Genomic DNA, 26,756 nt, shown 5'->3' with positions numbered 1-26,756 from the left:
TACTACTACTACTACTACTACTACTACTACTACTACTACTACTACTACTACTACTACTACTACTACTACTACTACTACTACTACTACTACTACTACTACTACTACTACTACTACTACTACTACTACTACTACTACTACTACTACTACTACTACTACTACTACTACTACTACTACTACTACTACTACTACTACTACTACTACTACTACTACTACTACTACTACTACTACTACTACTACTACTACTACTACTACTACTACTACTACTACTACTACTACTACTACTACTACTACTACTACTACTACTACTACTACTACTACTACTACTACTACTACTACTACTACTACTACTACTACTACTACTACTACTACTACTACTACTACTACTACTACTACTACTACTACTACTACTACTACTACTACTACTACTACTACTACTACTACTACTACTACTACTACTACTACTACTACTACTACTACTACTACTACTACTACTACTACTACTACTACTACTACTACTACTACTACTACTACTACTACTACTACTACTACTACTACTACTACTACTACTACTACTACTACTACTACTACTACTACTACTACTACTACTACTACTACTACTACTACTACTACTACTACTACTACTACTACTACTACTACTACTACTACTACTACTACTACTACTACTACTACTACTACTACTACTACTACTACTACTACTACTACTACTACTACTACTACTACTACTACTACTACTACTACTACTACTACTACTACTACTACTACTACTACTACTACTACTACTACTACTACTACTACTACTACTACTACTACTACTACTACTACTACTACTACTACTACTACTACTACTACTACTACTACTACTACTACTACTACTACTACTACTACTACTACTACTACTACTACTACTACTACTACTACTACTACTACTACTACTACTACTACTACTACTACTACTACTACTACTACTACTACTACTACTACTACTACTACTACTACTACTACTACTACTACTACTACTACTACTACTACTACTACTACTACTACTACTACTACTACTACTACTACTACTACTACTACTACTACTACTACTACTACTACTACTACTACTACTACTACTACTACTACTACTACTACTACTACTACTACTACTACTACTACTACTACTACTACTACTACTACTACTACTACTACTACTACTACTACTACTACTACTACTACTACTACTACTACTACTACTACTACTACTACTACTACTACTACTACTACTACTACTACTACTACTACTACTACTACTACTACTACTACTACTACTACTACTACTACTACTACTACTACTACTACTACTACTACTACTACTACTACTACTACTACTACTACTACTACTACTACTACTACTACTACTACTACTACTACTACTACTACTACTACTACTACTACTACTACTACTACTACTACTACTACTACTACTACTACTACTACTACTACTACTACTACTACTACTACTACTACTACTACTACTACTACTACTACTACTACTACTACTACTACTACTACTACTACTACTACTACTACTACTACTACTACTACTACTATTTGATGTGAGGGTCACCCACCCCTCGGCGTCCTTGCTGTCGAGATCGGATGTACTTGCCCAGTTGTCTCGTAACGAAGCACAGAAGAAACGGGCCTATCTACAACGTGTGATTGATGTTGAGCGAGGCACCTTCACACCTTTGGTTTTCGCGACCAATGGTATGTGCGCTTCCGAATGTTCCCGTGCTCTAAAGAACATTGTTCAGCTCATTGTCGAGAAGCAGCCGGAGCTTAGTTATGCAATGGGAATGTCGCATTTGCGCTGCAGGATCTCTTTTATTTTGCTCCGCTGGCTGATTACTTGCTTTCGTGGGTGCAGAGCTTCATACTGCCGAAAGCGTGTAGCAATTTCATTCCTGGACCAATGCCGTTTGCTCCAGTTGTGAGTGGGAATATAATTATAAGGCCCTCCATGTGCTGTGCGCGGACGCCTTCGGTTAATTTCAATATCTTCCTTTTTGGCCGGCTTTCCAAGTTGCGCTATTGTGAATAATGATCTGCTTTGATAGTAGTGACTGCTAATAATTGCCTGGATTTGACTCGAGTTCGGATTTTTCTTCCATCATCTTTCCGATCACATTATCATGGATTTTCAATAAAGTTCTTTGACTACTACTACTACTACTACTACTACTACTACTACTACTACTACTACTACTACTACTACTACTACTACTACTACTACTACTACTACTACTACTACTACTACTACTACTACTACTACTACTACTACTACTACTACTACTACTACTACTACTACTACTACTACTACTACTACTACTACTACTACTACTACTACTACTACTACTACTACTACTACTACTACTACTACTACTACTACTACTACTACTACTACTACTACTACTACTACTACTACTACTACTACTACTACTACTACTACTACTACTACTACTACTACTACTACTACTACTACTACTACTACTACTACTACTACTACTACTACTACTACTACTACTACTACTACTACTACTACTACTACTACTACTACTACTACTACTACTACTACTACTACTACTACTACTACTACTACTACTACTACTACTACTACTACTACTACTACTACTACTACTACTACTACTACTACTACTACTACTACTACTACTACTACTACTACTACTACTACTACTACTACTACTACTACTACTACTACTACTACTACTACTACTACTACTACTACTACTACTACTACTACTACTACTACTACTACTACTACTACTACTACTACTACTACTACTACTACTACTACTACTACTACTACTACTACTACTACTACTACTACTACTACTACTACTACTACTACTACTACTACTACTACTACTACTACTACTACTACTACTACTACTACTACTACTACTACTACTACTACTACTACTACTACTACTACTACTACTACTACTACTACTACTACTACTACTACTACTACTACTACTACTACTACTACTACTACTACTACTACTACTACTACTACTACTACTACTACTACTACTACTACTACTACTACTACTACTACTACTACTACTACTACTACTACTACTACTACTACTACTACTACTACTACTACTACTACTACTACTACTACTACTACTACTACTACTACTACTACTACTACTACTACTACTACTACTACTACTACTACTACTACTACTACTACTACTACTACTACTACTACTACTACTACTACTACTACTACTACTACTACTACTACTACTACTACTACTACTACTACTACTACTACTACTACTACTACTACTACTACTACTACTACTACTACTACTACTACTACTACTACTACTACTACTACTACTACTACTACTACTACTACTACTACTACTACTACTACTACTACTACTACTACTACTACTACTACTACTACTACTACTACTACTACTACTACTACTACTACTACTACTACTACTACTACTACTACTACTACTACTACTACTACTACTACTACTACTACTACTACTACTACTACTACTACTACTACTACTACTACTACTACTACTACTACTACTACTACTACTACTACTACTACTACTACTACTACTACTACTACTACTACTACTACTACTACTACTACTACTACTACTACTACTACTACTACTACTACTACTACTACTACTACTACTACTACTACTACTACTACTACTACTACTACTACTACTACTACTACTACTACTACTACTACTACTACTACTACTACTACTACTACTACTACTACTACTACTACTACTACTACTACTACTACTACTACTACTACTACTACTACTACTACTACTACTACTACTACTACTACTACTACTACTACTACTACTACTACTACTACTACTACTACTACTACTACTACTACTACTACTACTACTACTTCCTCCGTTAACAAAAACTTCGTGATGGATTTTTGAGGGGCTGATTTGGGCACAAACTGCCGTGAAATGAGTCGCAATCACTTTCTTGGCCTTCCCTGGCATGCCATGAAAGAGGTACGATGCAAGGCAAACGACCTTTCATACCAAGCCGAGCGGAATCGATGGTTGCGCTGTGGAAACATAGGTGATGACAGTCATGGTGAGCGAAACTGAAATACCATTTCTCCGAGGGATATATTGCGCTGCTTGGCCTCTCTACCACTTTAGCACTAAGTAAGTTGGAGAGCGATAAAATGGAGCAGCGAGCCCACACAATGAGCGAGTGAACAAGGAGCTTCTCCGATCGCACGGCTCAATGAAACAAATTCTGAACTCAATTTCTTGTTCAACCTGCGCAAAGCCCAGATTCGAATGATGATCACCATGCATTCTTTCAGGAAGTCTGCAGTCCGATGCGAGTCTCATGGCTAAAGAAAGTCGATTGGACTTGCTAGCCGCTGCCGTTCAGTGCTAGCAGGGGTATCCATTAGAGAAAATGGAATCAGTTTGGCTGTGCCTTTACTCCTCGTTTCGCGGAGTTCTGGATAGCGAAGATGAAACCAGGGAGTCGTAAAAATTAATAATGTTTCACGACTCCCTGGTGGAAACGAGTAATCGCCATCGCGGCGGATCACGCAGCTTGAAAGCCAACTTACTTGAACGACGGCGACATCAAGGTCAGCGGAGTGTGATCAAAGAAGCCGAGGCAAGGCTGAAACCAGCGGAACAACGACTGGAGAGAGATGACGACTCGCGTGCAGCAGATGACGACGCGCGTGCAGCAGATGACGACAGCAACGCAGGTCAAAAATTGGTCGAGCGAAAGCGACGCAAACTGAACTCTCTGCTCATTCCGCCAACAGTGTCTCTTGTAAAGACGCTGTACATAGCCTGAATCACCTTCGTCCAGTGATTTGCAGTCGATACAAACTGTTGTTGGCCTGTTCTAAGCGTTTACATATCCATCAAAATCCATCACGAAGTTTTTGTTAACGGAGGAAGTACTACTACTACTACTACTACTACTACTACTACTACTACTACTACTACTACCACTACTATTCACAAACTCAAGTACATCACAAAAGTATTTGTATTTATATCATTATCTCATGGCACATCATGATGATGGCCAGTAAAACTGAGACAAGGGTGAAAGCCAACCACAGCAGAAAAACAGATAAAAGAATACAAATAAAAGGCAAAGAAGGCAAAGGAGGAGACAAACCAGCCGGATATACATGAAACCTATAATTGAGCAGAGATTTTAGCACCATCGACGTGCTCTTGGCCTGCGTTGGTAATGTTGCCCGAAACACATAGCCAGCAAAGATCGGGGATCTAGTGAATAGGGTGTGTCACCGTGTGTGTGCCTTCATATCTTTGACTAGCCCTAACCTGCTGTTTGACAGGTGTGTCATTGGTGAATGTACATGTATACTGTCTCTCTTCACAACTACGTGTTTGTAACACGATATTTACAGTGTACCAATGCAGTGTATAATGATAGCTAGATCAACGAGGCACAGTGATGCAGGCCTCTTTTACGGGCAAACAGAATACAATTGACAGTGGCATGGCGAATGATTAGAACACAACACCAAAAAATGAAAACAATTGTATGTGTGAAAAAAACGCAAAAAAACCGAGAGAAAAACAAACAAACAAAAAAAAACAGGAAAATACAAGGGCACTGTCCTGCCCACCATCGTCTCCGAAATCTCACAGCCGGCCCTCCGAGATTGCCAACTCTCGCAATGCATTCACAGGACGGTGATATGACGATCGGGCACCGCGGATGCACATGATCGCCGACCGCAACAATGCAAACGCCAGTCGACACCGGACATAATTATTATGTCATTGTCTCGGCATACAACTTCGTGTCCCCACTCGAAATGAGGCCACACAGGCGCTTGACAAATCTGGAGCACTCTGGCGCACAACAACCGGCCGTGGTGAAAACTAGTGGAGTAAATGTCCCACGGTCCACATTGAGGATGCGCTCAGCATACTGCAGCTTCTTCTTCCTCTCATGCTCCGCCAACAGTTTGTCAGATCTGATCAACGCACAGTAAGTAGTAAATTGTGGCTGACTCTGTCACATTGTCATTTTCACGCGACGTACATTCTAAATGATCGAAAACGCCAAACCCTATTTCTACGTGTGCAGAAGAAGATTGAACACATTCTTTCCTATCAATTTGTTATGACCTACGCTGGTGTGCACACCCACCCACTCTACTTTAAAAGTTGAGACTCTCGTTTGCCATTTCATCCGGTAGTTTGACTCTCTGGGAATATCCCTGCTACATGTACATGTACTCAATAGCCGAGGCTGGTTGTTAAAGCAACTCCAATTTCACTTCAAGATACCAGTGCATCTTTGTAGTGCATGGTTCTATCACAGCAGTCCTCTGTCTTTACTGGTTACCCCAGCAAGTGTAGGGTGTGCATAGGTATGTAACTGTCTTGGCCGTTTTAAATTAAGCCAATGACTAATTATGTACTTCGTGTGGTGTAGACCAGGTGTTCGTTGGTGGTCGATTCACATACGTGTAGCTTCGCCAGTTGTGTGGATTAGACAGTTATCTGGCGCAAGCCTTGATCTGTCTCGTTCAGGTCTTGTGTTGGAGTGTTTGAGTCTGCCTTGTTCGTTCTGCCGTTGTGTCACGCAGGTACTGTTCTCTATCTGACTTTTTTGCACATTGTCCGTATGTACCCTGTCAATAGGGTACCCTGTCAAAAGGCCTTAGGCCTGTGGGGATTGCCCTACCAAAACTTTAATAATAATAATAATAATAATAATAATAATACTGACTGGTTTTGAGGGAAAGAGACAAACGGGAAAAGTCTGAAGAAAAAATTGACTGTCACCACCAGGACTCGAACCAGGGACCCTCGCTTGTAGCCAGCGATGCTCTAACCGCTGAGCTATGGTGTAGTCGTCATCCAAGCAGAGACCGTTCAACGTTTTCTTCAGACTTCGTAACTCACACTTCCTGTGAATCCACACAGGCGGGTGGGACGCAGCCCTCACTGTAACCCACACACTTCACGTACAAACTAGCACGCGGGGAGCCCCAAGTCATAAAATATTGACTGGTTTTGATATAATAATAATAATAATAAGGGCCCAATGCGTTCCACTTGTTGTGTAGGGAACTATAAGTTACGCTATCATGTCGACTAACACCTTTGCAGAACGTCAGTCCTGTCGGTCAGTGTCGTGCAATGTTATCACTTGAGCTGATTGTTTAGCAACTGGTGGTGTTAGTGGATATTATAGTGTAACTGGTAGTTCCCGGGTCCATTTTCTTTTCGATAAATGTATATATTAAAGTGTGTGTTTTAGTTATTACATTTTTATGTGACGGCGTTCCACTGATGAAAGTCACGAGAAAACGTTATGTGACTTAGCTTTCTTCATTTTGTACTGCTGTTATAAGTGCCAATTGATCATAATATTAATCGACGAGGAGACAATAGTCGTAAAATGGCAATAACATTAATATTATTAATGTTATTGCCATTTTACGACTACTATTGTCTCCTCGTCGATTACATCAATACACTGTAGTTTCAAATTAAATTAAATTGTTCAGTAGCTTGAGGGAAAGGTGAATTAAGATACCAGTGGCCAGCGAAGAGACAAGGTTGATAACAAAGCAGCATGTTAGCCAGCATGCAGAGGATTGATCGAGAACACAGGCAATGCAGTTGGGTACATCCTACATCTTGGGGAAAACTGACGGACGTCAGGGAGTGGAACAGGAGAAGCGAATCTGCACAAGAGGATACTTATCTGGCACTGCTGTGACTGGAATGCTGGGAATAGTACTCTAGGTACTCTCTTGGTCGATACTGTCGACAGAAACGTAGGCAGAACCTGGTACTTATTCCCGTGTCTTTCATGCATGTTTGCTACATGGATTAGAATATGGAACAGAATTCCATAAATTCCATGTACGGTTTTGCCAATTTCACTGCTTTCCCAGGCAAATCTGCCAATAGAGAGGTTCCGCATAACGTAATTACGTTAGTAAAAAACGTAGTCGATCTACGGAAAGCGGGATTCACAGAAGCTTTTTTGCGATGCGACACGCGATGCGACGCGATCTGCGACGGACGCGTGCGATGCGAACTCGCGAAATACCATTCACAGAAGAAGTCAACGATGCGACAAAGTTTTGCTGATTTGGGTACGTCACCATGATATTCGCGCGGTTTGACACAACTTGAAAAAATTTATAGGCAACTCTTGCACCTTTGTACAACTTTGCTGTAGAAAAGGTCAAAATCGTACACCAAATCGCTTGTCGCATCGCATCGCATCGCAAAAGTTGAGCCAAGCTCAACTTCTGCGATGGCCTGCGATGGCCCAGTTGCGGCAGTTGCGTGGGGTGCGACATGGCTGCGATTTGGGGTTTTCCCGGTGTCGCATCGCAAAAAAGCTTCTGTGAATCCCGCTACGGAAACTGCATGCGGATCTGGGTTCCGCCATAGGGTTTTTTTTTTTTTGGATGTCGACACTGCATTTATTCGCACAGCAGAAAAGCAACCAACAGAAAATCACGGAATCATAGCAAACAAAACAAGATCATCGGATAATAAAAGTGTGGCTATAGTGTGGCTGTAGACACGGCTACTCCGCAAGAGTCTTTAGTCACGCAACTGACAGTCGTTGACTGGCAGCACAACAGGACTGGAATAGGCCTTGGCGGATAATGCCGGCAGAAAAATGGGCAGAATTCGGTACTTTTTCTGGTAAGTTTCATGCATGTTTGGTATGTGGATAAATAAATGGAGCAGAAATCGAGGAATTGCCCGCCATAAGGTTTGTATGGCTCTGCCAATTTCGGTGCAAAAAAAGCAGAATCTGCCACCTTTTCGAGCATTATCCGCCAAGGCCTAGTAATAGACTGGAAGCATCCAAACGACTGCGGTAGGGAGAAGCACGATGACCACGGAACCGTAGCTGCCCTTGGCAACTCCGAACGCGGCAATGTACGACCAGATCGACCTGGGGAGAGAGTCATAAATTTGTACCCCAATCCACTTACGGACCAGCTACGTTATCAGAGCCCTACTTTTTTTTTAGACTAATCACCATCACCAAGAGTTTATGTACTCTTGCCATCACCAAGAGTACATAACCCCCATGTACTCTTATGTACTCTTGCCATCACTGATACAACGAAATTTGAAAGAAAAAGAAAAAAGGCCAGACCCTGCCCGGCCAGCTATTTGGACTTACGGGGGTCGCCATGGCAAATACTAAGTAGTAAAAATGAGCTAGTATGGCTGTGAAAACAGTCTATATGACAATATTCAGTCAGCCATAATGGATGCCTCCGCAGCTACCACAGCTGCAGATGACGCGACAGGAGCATGGGCAGAAAAAATGGATCGGCTACCACGCACACACATTACACTGGCCCGTATTAGCACTACGCTAAGACGACACCAGATGAACGCCATGGTGAGGGAGTAGGACTCACCCGGTCTTCTCTGCAAGCAACACAGCAATTCTCTTATACAGAGCTGACGCACACTTGCTCATGCCGCCAGTCGTAGAGAACACGGCCGGGACAAACGAGGCATGCTCTACATCACGCAAGCGCTGTTCGTACGAACGCTTCTTTGCCTTCTCATGGCGGGTGTAGGCTGCGGAGACGGAGGAGGAGCAATTTGAGGGCGCAAATGGGTTGAAAACCCTGACATCAATATAATTATGTGCGTTCTAATCGTCCTCCCCATATCCCGTTAGCGGCCACGTCCAATCTGGCAGCATCGGCACGAATGGCAGTGCGAAGAGACAGCTGCTCACCTGACAGAGGCTCGAGGTGTGGCTCACCGGAGACATTGGTAGCTACTCTCTTCAGAAGGCCAGCTGTCACATCTCGAATTTCATTGTGGCGAATACTGGGGTACCCACCCGTTGGACAGCTCAAGGCATGGGCGATAGTGAACTGGCTCCCACAAGAGCACGCAGACGGCATGTGCGGTAGTCTCCAGTTGTAGCGGCCTAGCGGAGATGTAAACCATCCCGAAACTCCGCCTTCGCCGTAGCTAAGCCATGGCGTTTCAGGGGTCGGCACGTCAACCACCCTGAGGCTCCCTTTTCCGCTGCAAGCTCAACTGTGCGCTGTTGGTCTGCACTCAGTGAAGAGCATACAGTTGCAGCGTGGGTTCGGAGAGCGTTGCGAGCTGACGTCTGAACTGCCTTGTCCATCACCAGATACACAGATAGCATCGCCAAGCGGCATCACTTGCTGGAGCCCTGCTAGTATCTACATGTACGTACTCTCCGTAGACAACTTTCCGTAAGTGGAGTGCAAACTCGCGAATTCACGAGTTTTTCCCGCCCACTAACGTAAAGTTGCTCAACTTTACGTAGTGCGACACGCGATGCGACGCGATCTGCGACGGACGCGTGCGATGCGAACTCGCGAAATACCAGAATACCATTCACAGAAGAAGTCAGTAATGCGACAACATCTTGCTGATTTGGCTACGTCACCATGATATTCGCGCGGTTTGATACAACCAGGGAGTAGTACATTATTATTGTACTACTCCCTGGATACAACCAAGAGTACATAACCCCCCCCCCCCCCCCCCCCCAGAGTGTGCAACGCCTGATCCAGCTCTGCATAGGGTCTTGGTCGAGCGGAATCGGATCTTTGCGTCATAATACCGTACACATCTGAGGGGAACCCGGGGAGTCGCGGGTACTCTTGGATCAAAAACAATGGTGCCCTGCCTCGAGACCGGCCTTGCGCTGGTGTGAAGTGTACGCATGACATCAGAAGATCCGATTCCGCTCGACCAAGACCCTACACAGAGCTGGATCGGCGTTGCACACTCTGGGGGGTTATGTACTCTTGATACAACGTGTACAAATTTATAGGCAACTCTTGAACCTTTAAAAAGCTTTGTACAACTTAGCTGCAGAAAAGGTCAAAATCGTACGCCAAATCGCTTGTCGCATCGCATCGAATCGCAAAAGTTGAGCCAAGCTCAACTTCTGCGATCGATGGCCTGCGATGGCCCAGTTGCGGCAGTTGCGTGGGGTGCGACATGGCTGCGATTTGGGGTTTTCCCGGTTTCGCGCCTGTCGCATCGCAAGGTGGCTGGGGCGGTACAACTTTTTTGGGAAAATTTTGAATGCATTTTTGAGTTTATCGGCAAGGCAGAGATGAAAATTGAAAATGTTTTCTGGTGAATCTCTGGCGAATAGCCTTGTCTGGCTTCCATAGTTTTATTTTTACTTTTGGACAAAATTTGAAAACGTTTTATGAAAGGTTCGTGCTATTTTTTCACGGACCTTTCATAAAACTTTTTCAAATTTTGTCCAAAAGTAAAAATAAAACTATAGGAGGCTAGAGACGGCTCTTCTCCAGAGATTCACCAGAAAACATTTTAAAATGTCATCTCTAAGATCCACCTTGCCGATAACCTCAAAAATGCAGTCAAAATGTGATCAAAATGACCCCTAAAAAGTTGTACCGCCCCTTACGGGTCTCTCTACATAGCGACTGTACTAGCATTTTTATTATTATCATTAAATTTTTGATTTTATTACTATGTCTCCTTTATTCACTTCTTTCGAAGGCGATAAGCCAGACCCACCGGGAAATATTTCCATGGGTGAGACAGCAAAAAGAAAGTGAAAAAAATAAAAAATAAAAAAGCCAAAAACCAAAGGGACAAGAAAAAGGGGAAGGAAGAGGAAGAAAGGAAAGAAACTCAATCCAAACTCCAACATCAAACAATAATATAGAATTTGCAACGCCAGTTATGTACAAAGACAGGTATTGTACAAATGATAAGGACGTTGATGTTGTTATGGGGATTACAAAGGAATATTATTATTATTATTACTTTTGAAGTATTATTATTATGCAACTCATACTTCCAAAAAAGCGCATAGCCTAGGCTATCAGATACAAGAGAAAGATTAGAGCAGACGGGATGAGGCAATGACTTGCATGCGGGTGCAGCATCTGGGCTGCAGAGTGTTCCGACAGCATGGTCCCTGGAAACTGACCCGTGCTGTTGTCCGCTGCCTGAGGCTCCGCTGCGGCGGGTGTGCTGGGTGTGGCTGCTGGCGATGGATATTGGGATGTGATACTGGTGGCTGACATCTCACTGGTGGGCATCTGAGTGGTGGGCATCTCGGTGGTGGGCATCTCGGTGGTGGGCATCTCGGTGGTGGGCATCTCGGTGGTGGGCACCTCAGTGGTGGGCATCTCGGTGGTGGGCATCTCGGTGGTGGGCATCTCGGTGGTGGGCACCTCAGTGGTGGGCATCTCAGTGGTGGGCATCTCCGTGGTGGGCATCTCGGTGGTGGGCATCTCGGTGGTGGGCATCTCGGTGGTGGGCATCTCAGTGGTGGGCATCTCGGTGGTGGGCATCTCGGTGGTGGGCATCTCGGTGGTGGGCACCTCCGTGGTGGGCACCTCCGTGGTGGGCACCTCGGTGGTGGGCATCTCAGTAGTGGGCATCTCAGTGGTGGGCACCTCAGTGGTGGGCATCTCGGTGGTGGGCATCTCAGTGGTGGGCATCTCGGTGGTGGGCATCTCGGTGGTGGGCATCTCGGTGGTGGGCATCTCGGTGGTGGGCACCTCCGTGGTGGGCACCTCAGTGGTGGGCATCTCAGTGGTGGGCATCTCAGTGGTGGGCACCTCAGTGGTGGGCATCTCAGTGGTAGACTGTGCACATGCCTTGTATGGCTTCGTATTACGAAAGTTGCCACCCGGTCCGTAGTTACACACCACAATGTAACCTTTGGGGTATCTACTCGTACTCCATGGGAAGTTTATGGTGGTTGCCCCGTCGCACAGTTTCGCCCCGCAGCCCAGCTGCTGACTGGAGTTCCACACAATCTGGGTGTAATGGCCGCAGACCTTGCCAGGTGCGCACGCCGGAGTGGCGTAGTCGTAGTCTTGTTTCTCTCTATCCCATGGCGTCACACTGACGGCTGGGTTAGAGGGCGTGTTCGTACTGATGTATAGGTTTTCACCCACATACCCGAAAGCTCCGTTGGCGTCCTCTGTTCTTAGTTTATTGTGGTCGTAAATACACCTGTCAGCGTACGCCTGTGCCACGTTGGCCAGTACAGTGTTCCACGTCATGGCTGGTAGCGGCGTACAGGGCGTAGGTGAGGCGATAGACCTGGCGTTGTTGTGCGCGTTCAGCATGGCGTCTTTCTGCGACTGCGTAAACACGGACTGCGCGCAATGCGGTAGAACGGCGCACATCGCCAGCCACACAAGCAAGGTACTGAGGCGCATCTTGAATGAGATCGAGCACACCGGGAATCTGTATTCAGCTAGAGTTGTACCTCACTGACGGCTTCACTTCGCCGGTTGTAGATCCACAAACAAAAGGCGGGTCTTTAGATGCTGCGGGTCCAGCCCTCACCAGGTTCCTCAACTCAATGATCTCTTTGCTGTTGGAGCGTTACACACACGTCAAGCGTCGCGATAGAACACCACAACGCGTACAGTTTGCTGGCTGGATGTCATTCGAATCTGCTCTGCCACAACGAGGCGAGTAGTGAAGAGCATTAGAGGCTTGCGCGGATCAGCAAGCCCACACCTTCCTCAACTGCCTGAACTCCCTGAACTGAATTCTGAAATACTACTACCGTAAAATCCCGCCAGAGCGCCCCTACCTCCTCGACGCTTCAGGTGGGACGGGGCGGATGGGCGAGTCCTACTTGCCGCATTCAGTGCTACATGAAAAAGTACTCACCCTACGAAGACTGTTCGTGCATCTCGTACACCGACCAAAGGTCAAGAGCCAGGAGTCGTACAGACCCGACAAAACGCGGGGTTTGTGCGATCACTGACAAGAGGGTGGGTACAGTTGCGTACATTTCCAACGGGGTTGAGCACGCGTCTGCAGTACAGTACGGCATCACAGACTGCGCATGCAACAGACCAAGAGGGTTGGCACTGTTGCACATGTTGCGTACATTTCCAACGGGGTTGAGCACGCGTCTGCAGTACAGTACGGCATCACAGACTGCGCATGCGGAGGTATATTATGCTCGGCAGGCCGCGAAAGAGGGGGCCTTACCTGGAGACTTAATCGCGCGGGTAGAGCGAAACTGAGCACCCTGGGATGCGAGCAGCTTTTTAGTACTCCCGGGTCCCAAATCTCACCACCAGGCCGGGCTGATCAAAACGTCTGCCGGGTCTGCAGCCTACAAAGGTGGATCTGCCGACACTGTGCTGTCGACGACATGTCCGGTGTAAACGCGAAAACGGTTCCAGGCATACACCGGTTCCACCCTAGCCGCGAAAACAGTTCCTCCGCGAAAACGGTTCTTCCACACATTTCCTGCATCTATGAGGTATTATGTATCAGATTGCAACGACCAGGAGGCTCTTAGGGGTCGTCCGCAATTATCGAAAGTTTTTTCCAATCCGTAGTAGCTTCAAATTTTTCCTCACCCACCCACCCACCCCCCCAGTCCGTAATAAAATATTATTGATGGACACACAACGCAACACATATGGAACAAACTCAATCAGTGCTGGTCCATCCTTGTTCGTCGTCTTGGACAACTGCCACAAGCAATTTATTGTTCTGTAATAATCAGAGTCACCAGCGGTTTCGAAAAAGGGCTGCTTCTTCACCGCCTTTCCAAACAACGTCGCCTGTCTGGACATAGTCAATAACAGTCGTCAGCGCCAGCGCTAGACGGAAGGACTTCAAAGGAGTGCATGGAAGACGGTACTCTGGACGAAGGAGACAGTGAAACTCAAAAATAGAAGGTGTCGACTCGCCGTCGAATGCGCCGAACTTTATGATCCCCGGCCCAGGAGGAGCAGCCAAGGAAGCGCGCGCGGGGGCGCAGAAACTGCCAGAACTACAAAAATATTATAAGTAGTAGACAGTTCGCGCGCAGCCGCGCGTGGAAAACAGGGGCTACACGTAGACGTACACGTGGCACGCGCACGTGTCATTTCGGAAGTTTTTCAATCCGTAACTGGCCTTGACCCACCCACCCACTTTCGAAGCTACTACGGATTGGAAAAAACTTTCGATAATTGCGGACGACCCCTTAGTACTAGTAGCAAGAGTCCATAACCCAAGAGTATGCAACTGTGATGATGGGTGCATGCGTGGCGCGCTGCCTTCATTACGTATCTTGCCTTCATCACGCTCTGAAAGCATGTATTCAAACTCTCAATTTCTCGCACGAGCCCATCCGTTTTTGCTCGATTCGTTCCAGTACCTACACAATCTCTGAATTCTGGTGCGTGAACTCCAGTTCCGTACGAAAGTTCATTTCAAACTAGAGGGAAAGTGCGGTGTTTGATTTTCCGCAGTGCGCGGACTGCAGCTGAATGATGTAATGAAGGCAGCGCGCCGCGCGGTTGGCCCATAGAAAAGAGATCACAGTTGCATACTCTTGGGTTATGGACTCTTGCTAGTAGTGGCTGCAAATGACCGATATCCGTCACTTGCAGCTCTGCATCAGAGACCTGTAGCTGGCCTGAAGAGTTGTAAAATTACTCCTTCGTAGCCGGGCGAGTCAGAGCGAGGGCGATTCACGGCTTGGTCAAAAAACTGTCGGCCTGGAACGTAAACGTCGATCTGCCGACACAGTTCACCTGGTTCACACGCCTGACCTGGCATGCTGCCTTGCGTGAAAGGAACATTTTTCCGAAAGCAAGCTTCTTCTCCAAAATTCGAAAATTCCTTCCAAAAATGCCGTCGTCCTTGACCTCGAAGCTGAATGTTGTTAGGATAGAAAATTAGCGAAGATGTAGCCGACCCATTCTGTCAAGCCGTGTGCCCTCTGGATATGCAGTTGTTCGCCATGGTCAACAATCTTCTTCTCCTTCGTTCGTACTTTCACCGTTTCCTGACCACGAATACAAGCGGTACCCATGCTCAGGTTAGTGTTTATTTGTCTGTCTATGCACATACATGTATTACAATGTACTGTTCGTGCTGTAGGCACTGGCCGATCATGGAAATAGAGGAAGCAGCCAGCTTTCTTTGAATTCTCATCCTTTCAACAAAAATATGTACACACTTTCCTTGGCTGCTTTTTCCCACCGCCACCATGCATGCACTGCTTTTCAAATTCGTGTTTGCTTTGGCAGTGGTTTCATGGGTATCCTTCAGCCTTCCCTGGCATTCAAAATTCAGAATAGTTTCCTACAAGGTGCGAGTACCTCTGTTCTGCTTAGCACATTGTAGTAAAATTATTTGCAACTGTCCACCACTGCACTCGTGGCTCACATTCACCACACCATAGCGACGAAGTTTGTTCTTGGATAGATGTCTGGAGGATGTAGAGCATCTATCCAAGAACGAACTTCCTCGCTATGGTGTGGTAAATGTGGGCCAAGAGCGCAGTGAGGAGAGGTGAACAGTTTCAAATTATTTAGCCACATCCGATCCTTTCTCCGATAATTATGGACATGTTTTACTATACCGGTATATTGAATGGCCACTCATGCTTCTATTGAGAGGTAACACCACTCAGGAAACTGAGGAAAGCCAACCGGTGTTGCACAGGATTTGAGGTTGGGAAGAAAAGATGTTCTGATAAAAGAACTGCGAGTACATGGGAAACGTATTATGGAAAGGGCAGTCTGAGTCAAACTAGGATCTCCTGTTCCAGACTGTACCGAAAGCGTGAATATGAATACCGTAAAGTCGCGGATAAAAGCCGGGTTTGCATACAAGCACATCGCAGATAGAAGCCTGAAAATCAAACGGGTTAAATGCATATAAGCCTGTCGCGCGTAGAAGCCTTTCTTCTTTGCAAGCGCGGATCGGGTGGGTCAAGAGTGCATGCGCTATGTACGGTGCATAGTAAAACTGCCGCCATACTGGTAGTCAGTGGTAGATCTACGCTTGTCGCGCGTAGAAGCCTGGAATACAAGTCTGGCAAAAATATCAGTGGTGCATATAAGCATGGTTTGCATACAAGCCTGGTTTGCATTAAAGCCTGATGCAGAAAGCGGCTCATGTGCTTATAAGCCCGGCTTTTATCCGCGACTTTATGGTACAGGAGAATGCCAATAATCCGAACAATCACTTATTCGAAATGCCAGTTTCCATTGAATTGAAGGGACGAAAATGAGCTTCTGCTCATTTTCCCCAACCCCAAGCACCATTCAAGCGGTGCATAAGATAGTTTGCAACAAGTTGGAGCAACAATGTATCACCGTGGAGTCATATTGAGGAGCTAGAGTGTGTCTAGTTCCTGTGAATGTGAGAAATGATGGAAACGTGAAGGAATGTGCAAGTCTTAGATGGATGTGTGACTGCTCCCTTATCAGAATTTTTCCCCATCCGAACCCCCTGGAGAAAGCGTGCGCCCGAGGGGTGCGGATAATCTACACTCTGCTGTAACAGTTATGTAAAATGAGTGCCGATGCACATTGGACAACGTTGCAAATGTAGAATTGTAGGTGGACGGTGGTTCACATTAGACGATCGGAGTACCCCCACCAAACGAAGAGAGCTCAACATCACAAGGTAGAGCTTGCATGTACAATCGAAAAAGAGTACATATACCATTAGCTGATGCTGTTGGTGTGCGTTACGAAGTCTGAAGAAAATGTTGAACGATCTCGGCTGGGATGACGGCTACACCTTAGCTCAGTGATTAGAGCATCGCTGGCCTCAAGCGAAGGTCCCTGGTTCGAATCCTGGTGATGACAGTCAATTTTTTCTTCAGACCTTTCCCGTTTGTGCCTTTCCCTCTAACCAGTGAATATTACTGTTAGCTTCGTACTTTGAGTGATTATCACTTACAGTTACATATACTTGATAATTTCTTAGCGCATGAAAATCGGAGTCAGTACCACAATATTCCTCCCTCACTATAATGAGTCTAGATACTTTGAATGTGGAACAGGGTCCAGGACAGGATCGTCTGCTCTATCCAAATTATGGCCTGGTTGCAATTTGTCTATTTACCAGCAGGTACATCGCGCCAGGGAGTCATAGCACCTACACTGTAGGGAGACAACACAATACTTTATAGAATTTTGGGTCAGGATTTGGAGGTTCTCCGTGATCTGTGCAATCACGGCCTTGACCTACTGACCCTGAGAACGGCCCAGATTAGCAATACCATGTACGAGCGTGTATAGATCTGCCCAATGGTGCCCCAGGGGTGGCTGAAACAGGAACCCCTGGGTCGAACCCCATGTCATTTAGCTTTACAGTCGCCTGTGCCGTCTACCTAGATGCTACAACTCCCTGCGTTGCACCCAGTAAATGCACCACATCAAGTATACAGCCATGTAGTGTTGGTTGTCACCTGTTCTGATCGTGTGATATCACAAACAATCTTCTACGATCCATTCATTCGAACCTGGCACGTTAGGGGCCGTCCATAATTATCTATCTTTAACACGAAACGAGAAAAAAATCGTTCATGGGCGGGTGGGTCAAGAAGGGTTTCGTAATGAAAAATATTGATAGCTGAAACACTAGTCCATTCCAGCTATTTTTCGTTGAGGGGTGAGTAGGTGGGGGTGGGGGACGGTCACAAGTTACTCATCACTAAACTTTTCATTTCTTGAAAATTATCGATAATGCCGGGTCCATAATTGTCGATCTTTTACACGAAGAGAAAAAGTTTCGTTGGTGGGTGGGTCAAGGGGAGTTTCATTTCAAAAAATATTGATATTGCAGACATCAATCGGGGGGGGGGGGGGGTGGGTGGGGGGGGGGGGGGGTGGTGGGTGGGTGGAGGAGGGTCCTTCTTTCATTTCGTGAAAATTATCGATAATGCTGGATAGCTCCTTTAGTCTATGCAATAAAATAGTTGTTTTCTTCACACAGACCGTAAAGTTTAAACAATATCCGGCCAGGTTTGTACCGAACATTTTTTCGAAAGGTAATTTCTCAAATGTTGCCTTGAGTACGTTCTCAGCAACATAGCGGGCCAGTTTCAAATAATTGGACTGCAAACTTGCATCGCTGGTTGTTGCAGCTCCATCACAGGTCGTATCACGGGAAATTGAGTTCAGCTCCACTTCAAGGTTGGGTGACACGTGATGGGCATCACTTCCTGCATGCTGGTGCATGGGACTCAAGAGCTCTGGCTGGCAAGCAGTTTTAGACTGCAGGTGCAATACAATATTTTTCTGCGATGTGCTATGCATTGTGCATTGCATTTCTCGAGAGACACTTCACGCTATGTGAAAAAAAAGAATTTCGCTCAATGTGGTATTGTGCATCGTGCAGTGCAACTTTCCCACAAAACTGGACTCAAAGCACCTTATAGCTGTGGTTCACAGCAAAGATTTTCCTATTTGCGACTCTTGGTTTAATGGGTGCAGTAGCATGCATGTGCCTGGTGATATTGTTGCAATGGATCATAGTGAGGGCGTAGCAGTACTTGTGCACTGATAGTTGGTCATGGCATGAGTACATAACCAAGAGTGGGCAACTCGATGATCCCTCTGCCCACGGCAGAAAGTTTCATCACTTTGGCTTTTGCAGGCCATTGGGCTCACTAATACCATCATGCGTAGCCAGAGATCAAAACTTGTACATCACAGCTACGGTAGTTGAAGCAGAACAATGAACTGTGGATCCATGCCTACTGAACCTGATGAAACACTCTATCTACATGGCACATGTAGAAATATATGCGCGCTTGCTCATAATCATTGGATTTCGAAGCCGATCGTACCTTATGTTAGTAGTTGCACATTCTTAGCAGTTATGTAGTTTGATAATAACATTACGATAGATTATCAATACTGGTGGAAACGTTATGCTGGTTGCATATTTTGTACCCGGTGTGCCATGACCAGGCATGCTAATTCATCGGATATTATCAAGTTTGCCTGCCTGCTGGGTGTTGTATCTTAGCTTCACTGTACTACAAATACGATAGGCATAGTTTTCCTAAATTGTTTCTTTATAACATTCAGTTTGTTTTGCTGCAATCTTTTCACGTGTTTTGCAGGATTGTAGCCAAGGGTGAATACCATTGTGATGTGCGAAGGTCTCTGAGAACTCATGTCTGAAGGCTGGTCATGTTGGCCCAACGATGACTTTCATTGCCTGTTTCCGCCACCTTCATACTGGAATGAACTGGAACATGTTCCCTCTCTGTTTCTCATGCGGAAGGACGGAACAGATTGTTTGTCTGTCTCTGTGGATCACCAAAGGCTGAACAGTACAGTTGGAAGAATATTGGATCTCACGAAGTGACTGAATCTGAAGCGGCTGACATGCATCTGCACAGCGCTTTCATTCTGAGATTTGCTTCAAGGCAGGTTATTGTGTACGATTTTGTCCACAGTATTCCTATATTTGCCAAACGTATTTCTCTGATAGTATTGTGACTACACACGCACAATGATCTCTCCGTCATCAGTCTTTCGAAATGATGTGGCTCGCTGATGACAGCATGCATAGCCATAGATCAAATGAGCAGCTAAGGTAGTTGAAGCAGAAGAATGGATCAATGCATCCTGAACCTGGTGTACTGCCTATATGCACTCTCAGTAGTATTTGTAACGTGTTAACTATGAAGTATCAACATTGCTTCTCTTCTATGTGGGTGGTGTGAGTGATGTCAGATGGTCTGTACTGCCATGGCCGATGGTGTTCACGGGAAGATGTTGGGTTGGGCCATTGTGCCCTCTTGCAATATGCTGTTGCAGCCTGAAGGCAATGAAAAAGTTCGAATGCTGATCTGCTTTCAAGCGTAGAATGTTACATTATGTGCATTACATATTTGCATAATTATGTTTTGTACTGGAGTGTGAATGTGCGGCAAGGGCATGCACATGTAAGTATATCGCACTGCAAACAGCCTAAGAGTTCACGTGGTATGTGATAAGTACACTTTTGGAAAGTGCGTGCACAGTCGAATCATGTAATGTTAAAACAGCCTTCGTGCTCCTCCCTGAATGGCTGCACAAATAGAAATCTCCGTCTTCCTTTGCTTCTTTTTGCTTGAGCTGGCATGGTGGTCGTAGAGTTGGAAATTGTTAAAGGGGAAGTATACCCAAAAATCAAATTTTCACCAGTTGTAGTCTTCGGGGTGCTGAGTCCAATGGTCTTGGTCCGAGGAAGCTGAGGCGCTCCCTTCCTACTTGAATCCCAATCGAACTCGCGCACTTCCACCGAAACTGGGTGACTGCGCCCTACGAGATGGGGATTTGTATGCAAAATGTCACTAAAAGCGCCATTTCGTTCTTATAAAAGCACGGATGACCGCGATTGGCCCATATGTTGTAGTCTTTTGGACGCTGAGTCGACTGGTTTTGGTCCGAAAAGGCTGCGATGCAGCGTTCCTCCTTTATTCCCAATCGAACATGGTTGAACAGGCGGTCACGTGCTCCTGCGTACACCAGTCACCTGGCCACCGTGCCTGCAGGGTACAACTTACTAGCCTGTTTGACCTTGTTTTGGGTGCAGTCCTGTCACTCGAGTTGAACTCGAGTTGAACCTTGGTGTGAAAGTTGTCGCCTGCTGGCGCGGTGACCAGGTGATTTGGGCACCCAGGAGCACGTGACCACTTGTTCAACCATGTTCGATTGGGAATAAAGGAGGAACGCTGCATCGCAGCCTTTTCGGACCAAAACCAGTGGACTCAGCGTCCAAAAGACTACAACATATGGGCCAATCGCGGTCATCCGTGCTTTTATAAGAACGAAATGGCGCTTTTAGTGACATTTTGCATACAAATCCCCATCTAGTAGGGCGCAGTCACCCAGTTTCGGTGGAAGTGCGCGAGTTCGATTGGGATTCAAGTAGGAAGGGAGCGTCGCAGCTTCCTCGGACCAAGACCATTCGACTCAGCACCCAGAAGACTACAACTGGTGAAAATTTGATTTTAGGGTATACTTCCCCTTTAAGTATGATAACAATCGTTGTTTGGTCTGGAGACAAGAATGCATTTGGATATTTGTCCCAGGACTGCATGGCTTCCCAAACTGCATGTTGAATGCCATAGATGATTATTGTTCGGTTCAAGAAAGGACTCGTGGGTCTGTCTGGCTATTGTGAGCTCTCGCTAGTCCATTTTCATAGCACTTGCTCTGGATTCACTCGCTGGAATATTCTCCAGTATAGAACAAGAAGTTTAGAAAACCTACTGGTGATATTAGTATGTTATACTAGTTTCTCCGCACTGTACCGCAGCTTTTGTTATCACACACATGCGGGTTATATACAGTAGTTTATCTACAATCCAGCATGATGTTCTTCCAAGAACGCCCCCGACCTAGGCCCTCGGAACGACGTTCTTGGGTGTGCAACATCACTTATAGTTCTAAATCTTAGAATTAAGCGCAGGATTTTAGTGATCACGGTTCCAAATGCATGTCATTGCACTCCGCCTTTGGGACTTATTAGACATGTCATTGCACTCCACCTTTGGGATTAATTAAGAGCTGCATGCATGCCAAAGCTTGTCATAAAAGAAGAGCAGACTTAAATAGGCATCTTGTACGCATGATTTCTAACATGTAACATCCCTGCCGAAGAGTGTTCTTCCATACTACAGTAGAGTCGAGCGTCCAAGAACGTTGTGTCCAAGAGGTTAGCCTTGGGTGTTCGTATTTTTCAGCCATCCGGCTGCGCTCTTGTAGCATGTTCTTAGAAACAATCATGTTAGGATCATAATTATGTATCCCGAAAGCTGCCGGAAAACCAACACCGCCATTCTTTTAAACTTAAGGCGGTGGCGTTCTTAGCATTTCAGGCTGGACATTCTTGGGCAACACGTTCTTCGGCGCCCGACTCTACTGTAGTACTGTACATGAAATACAGCTACTACAACTGTAGCAATATAGAATGCTGATTATCCGAATGATTGATTGTCCGAACTGCTCAGGCTGCATGGCAGCAGGCTGTCATCAACATGCATCCCATGATAATTTCGAGGAGCTGGAGTGTGTGCCAAAAAGAATGAGAAATGAAAGTATGCATGAGGAAATGAGTATGTTTTAGATGAGTGTTTTCCCACGCCCTTATCCGAACATACATGCACTCGATCGCCATAACCCCTGGCACACAGCACACAGCTTCAGAACCTGAGAGAGTATGATATGGGTATGTCACAAGTACTCCCAGGTCCCGAAGCTTTCGTCTCAACAAAGGATCATGATCGACGACTTGTAATGAACTACATTTTGGTGGTATTATACCGTACTTGTTTACATTCAATTTAGGAATGAGTTTAAAGCATGAGAACTATCCACAGCAGACATTCTCACTGTTCGGAGTTGCCAAAAACGTGGTGCATGTATAAATCAGGGATGGGTACAATACCAACATCTGAGGTGAGTCTATCAGGAAAGTGAATGTCGTCCACTCTATAAAATGGGGTCCCTCAAGAAAGATGCGATTTTGCAGCCATGGACGTTTCCAGCCAGGTGACTGTATATACAGTGATCTAAGTTATGCAAAGCTTGACATGAATGATTGGCTGGACACGTCAAAGAGAAGGAAGAGAGAAGCAGACCAACCTTACACCAGCTGAGTGTAGTGGCCCAAAACAACAAACTAATTCTGTGTGGCCTTAGAGGAGCTGGGCAAGATGTGTACAGTGAATTAAACAATACAGTAAACGTGGGAGAAGAAGTGACAAGACTGAGTATGATACACTGTGCCAGCACAGTGCACATACTAGTGCAACTGTTGGTGTAGTTGCAGTTGGCCCACACAAGCAGGTCACTCGATTGTAGATACACAGAGCGCATTCTACATCATACAAAACATGTTGAGCTAGGCAGCAGTGGCTGGCATTTACCGACATACACCAATGCCAATGCGCGGCTTGAGCAAATATTACAAGCCTCGGAACACCCATACGCCATTTTAGAGACAGAACAAGGCGACGAGTAAGCACCAAAGGATTATATGAATAGCGGCCAGGCAATAATTCAGGCCACTGCTGCTAATCAAGGACTAGTTACTAGTACTAGTATGTTGTCAGTGTACCCTGAAACGATGCAATCACAGCGAACGTGATACATGCACATCATGTTGCCTGGTTCTTGGTTAAAAGTTGTATCCTCAATGCTTGAGGTTTGTGGGGTCCCTCCAGCTTCTCAGAGTCCTGCACAAAAAAAGATAAAAGCAAGTGCAGGTAGAATAATAGTAAGCTCACATAAAACCTCTTCGTCTTGCTAACAAATTTCGTGATTAAATCCACAGCATGGGAACGAGGCTACAGGAAAAAAAAAGTTCAACCATAATAATGCAAAAAGGCAACTTTAGCTAATCATATTTTTGGCAGCAACACTATACTGTTTGTATAGGAGAGTTGGCTTGGTGCATTCATGGCAAATGCACTCCCTATAGTATTGTATTACTGTACTTCATCATTTTACTTGGGCATTCATTCCCAGTAGCCCTAATGTCTTCTAACAGAGTGCGCAAGGTACTGCATATTCGGCGCATATTTTATTTTCGGCTATTAACGGCCTGTGCATTTTTAATTCGGAAAGTGGTGGACATCACGCAACTGAATTGTAAATAAAAGGGGGTTTGTCAACTGACAACCGCATACTTTTTCGACATCACTAATAAAATAATTTTTCGTCCAGCGCATGCGCCAGGAGTGAATAGCAACTGAATAGAGCGGTTGTCATTTGACAACCCCCCTTTTATTTACTAGAGGAAACGCAAAAGGTAACAAGATTACGTACCCCAAGGTGAGAAGGCACTGAACGAACTGTCAACCTACAAATACAACCTCAGTGTAACAACGTGCTCTTTCTGCTTACACAAGCAGAAAGAGAAAGAGCACGTTGTTGCACTGAGGTTGTATTCGTAGGTTGACGCTTCGTTCAGTGCCTTCTCCCCTTTTATTTACTGGGCATTTGTAGCCTACACTTCGTTTTGCAAGGTTCGACGTGACAGTACATACAGGCATCAGCAGTACAGGCTGAAATTTCAATGTGGCCGAGATGTGTTTTTGCCCTGGGGAGGCTGCAATTTAAAAGCGTTGGAAATTTGCATACTTTACAACACAGTACTGAGCATGCGGTGAGCTGATCACGAAATGAATTGGACGTACTAATAATGCTAAGGGATTCGGGGGCGCATCAAAGGGGTCAGCACCAAGGAATGGGATAGATTTGTGCCCAGTTCGGGTATGTATATTGGGTATAGAACGGAAATTATTGGCTAAGCCTCGGGCGACTCCTACCAGTATTGCCACCAATGGCCCATGGCTGCTGATCTCTGTGATAGAAATGAGACGTGTATGTGAAACCAAAATACGGCTTTTCAAGATGTACTGTAAGACATGTTATTATAACGAGTCGCACATTTAACGATTGTCCAAAATTCATAGGTTAACGAGAAGATATGTTAACAATCTTGCAGTATTCTGCCATATACACACACAGCATATATGAAGCAGTACGGCCTCAATGGATCTATTATAACGAAGAAATGTCATCCGTTAAAACGTTAGATTTGCTTCCTCGTTATATATACATGTCTTACAGTATGTGCATTTTGTGAAGATCTGATCTAAGGGACACCTTGTTGGGTCTTGCCAACATTCAATTATTATGATGTTCATATCTATGCATGAATTATAAGCAAGAATCAATAACCCCAAGAGTATGCAGCTTTGCACATGGAGTCTGCCACAACACGTTGACCAAAGTACATGAACCTAGACACGAGCTAGGGAATCAGCTGAGCTGCTGCGTCATTTATGATCTGCTATAGTTTCCAGTCTCCATGGAGATTTTTCTTGGAGACGTCGAATCTACAGTATTAGGTGTGGAACTATTGTACTAAACCGCAGGAGATAGAATCTATTCAGCTCGGACAACATTTCACTACGTACGGAAGGAAGTACGCCGATCAAAGCTTGCTACACTCCCGTTTAGTCAACTTAACGGCCCAAATAATGCTTGGGTCATGAACTCATCGCTGTTGGTCTTTCGAGGGTGCCTGACAATGGTTGTTAATGCACAGTACCAGCCGGGCCAAATGACAAGATCAGATACATAGATCTTCCTAGTTCAATTGCTGAAACGTGACTTGTGCAAACGTTACGTAGCAAAAGGAACTGTACTATGGCACTACACGCCATTCACAATAATCAAAAATGCCCACTGGACAAAACAGAATTTCATCAACGGAGCCCCGGGATTTTTTCTTCTGTACATAATATCAAGAGTACATAACCCCCCAGAGTGTGCAACGACTGATCCAGCTCTGTATACAGGTATAGGGTCTTGGTCGAGCGGAATCGGATCTTTGCGTCATAATACCGTACACATCTGAGGGGAACCCGGGGAGTCGCGGGTACTCTTGGATCAAAAACAATGGTGCCCTGCCTCGAGACCGGCCTTGAGCTGGTGTGGAGTGTACGCATGACATCAGAAGATCCGATTCCGCTCGACCAAGACCCTATGCAGAGCTGGATCGGCGTTGCACACTCTGGGGGGTTATGTACTCTTGATAATATGCATTATGGAGTCATAGCATAAATAATAATAAGGGAGACGGCACGGTAGACTTTCAGCCTAAATCATAACGAAGGCCAGCCGGGCAGCTCAAAAGAGAGCTCTATGCACTATTGGCAGAGTGGTATACATGAAAAGAGAGTGACCACCCAGTGCGTGAAGCTTTTTGTGTCACCCTAGAAAATTTCAAAAATTAATAATGTGGGTTCAACCCCGGGCTGCCAGTGACAGTTGCCCTTACTGCCTTAGGGGCAAGTGCGAT

The 26,756-nt window shown here is 45.1% G+C and overlaps 1 protein-coding gene and 1 long non-coding RNA gene across 2 annotated transcripts; one reads left to right on the top strand and one right to left on the bottom strand.

Moving 5' to 3' along the window:
• Positions 1-11,604: 11,604 nt before the first annotated feature.
• On the bottom strand, positions 11,605-22,770 carry LOC135820657 (salivary glue protein Sgs-3-like). Its single transcript, XM_065333680.1, has 2 exons — positions 22,753-22,770; positions 11,605-13,069 (listed from the first exon to the last, which is right to left on the bottom strand). The coding sequence occupies exons 1-2, from the start codon at positions 22,768-22,770 to the stop codon at positions 11,978-11,980; spliced, it is 1,110 nt and encodes a 369-aa protein (XP_065189752.1). The 3' UTR covers positions 11,605-11,977.
• On the top strand, positions 15,698-20,605 carry LOC135820655 (uncharacterized). The gene is made up of 2 exons (XR_010554166.1): positions 15,698-15,960; positions 20,011-20,605. It is a non-coding gene; the product is annotated as an uncharacterized LOC135820655 (long non-coding RNA).
• Positions 22,771-26,756: the final 3,986 nt, after the last annotated feature.

Source organism: Sycon ciliatum, chromosome 7 (genome assembly GCF_964019385.1).
Source record: "Sycon ciliatum chromosome 7, ocSycCili1.1, whole genome shotgun sequence".
In the NCBI taxonomy this organism is placed as follows: Eukaryota; Metazoa; Porifera; class Calcarea; order Leucosolenida; family Sycettidae; genus Sycon; species Sycon ciliatum.
The sequence above is the reverse complement of the archived record's forward strand: the minus strand, read 5'-3'. Positions and strand labels throughout refer to the sequence as shown.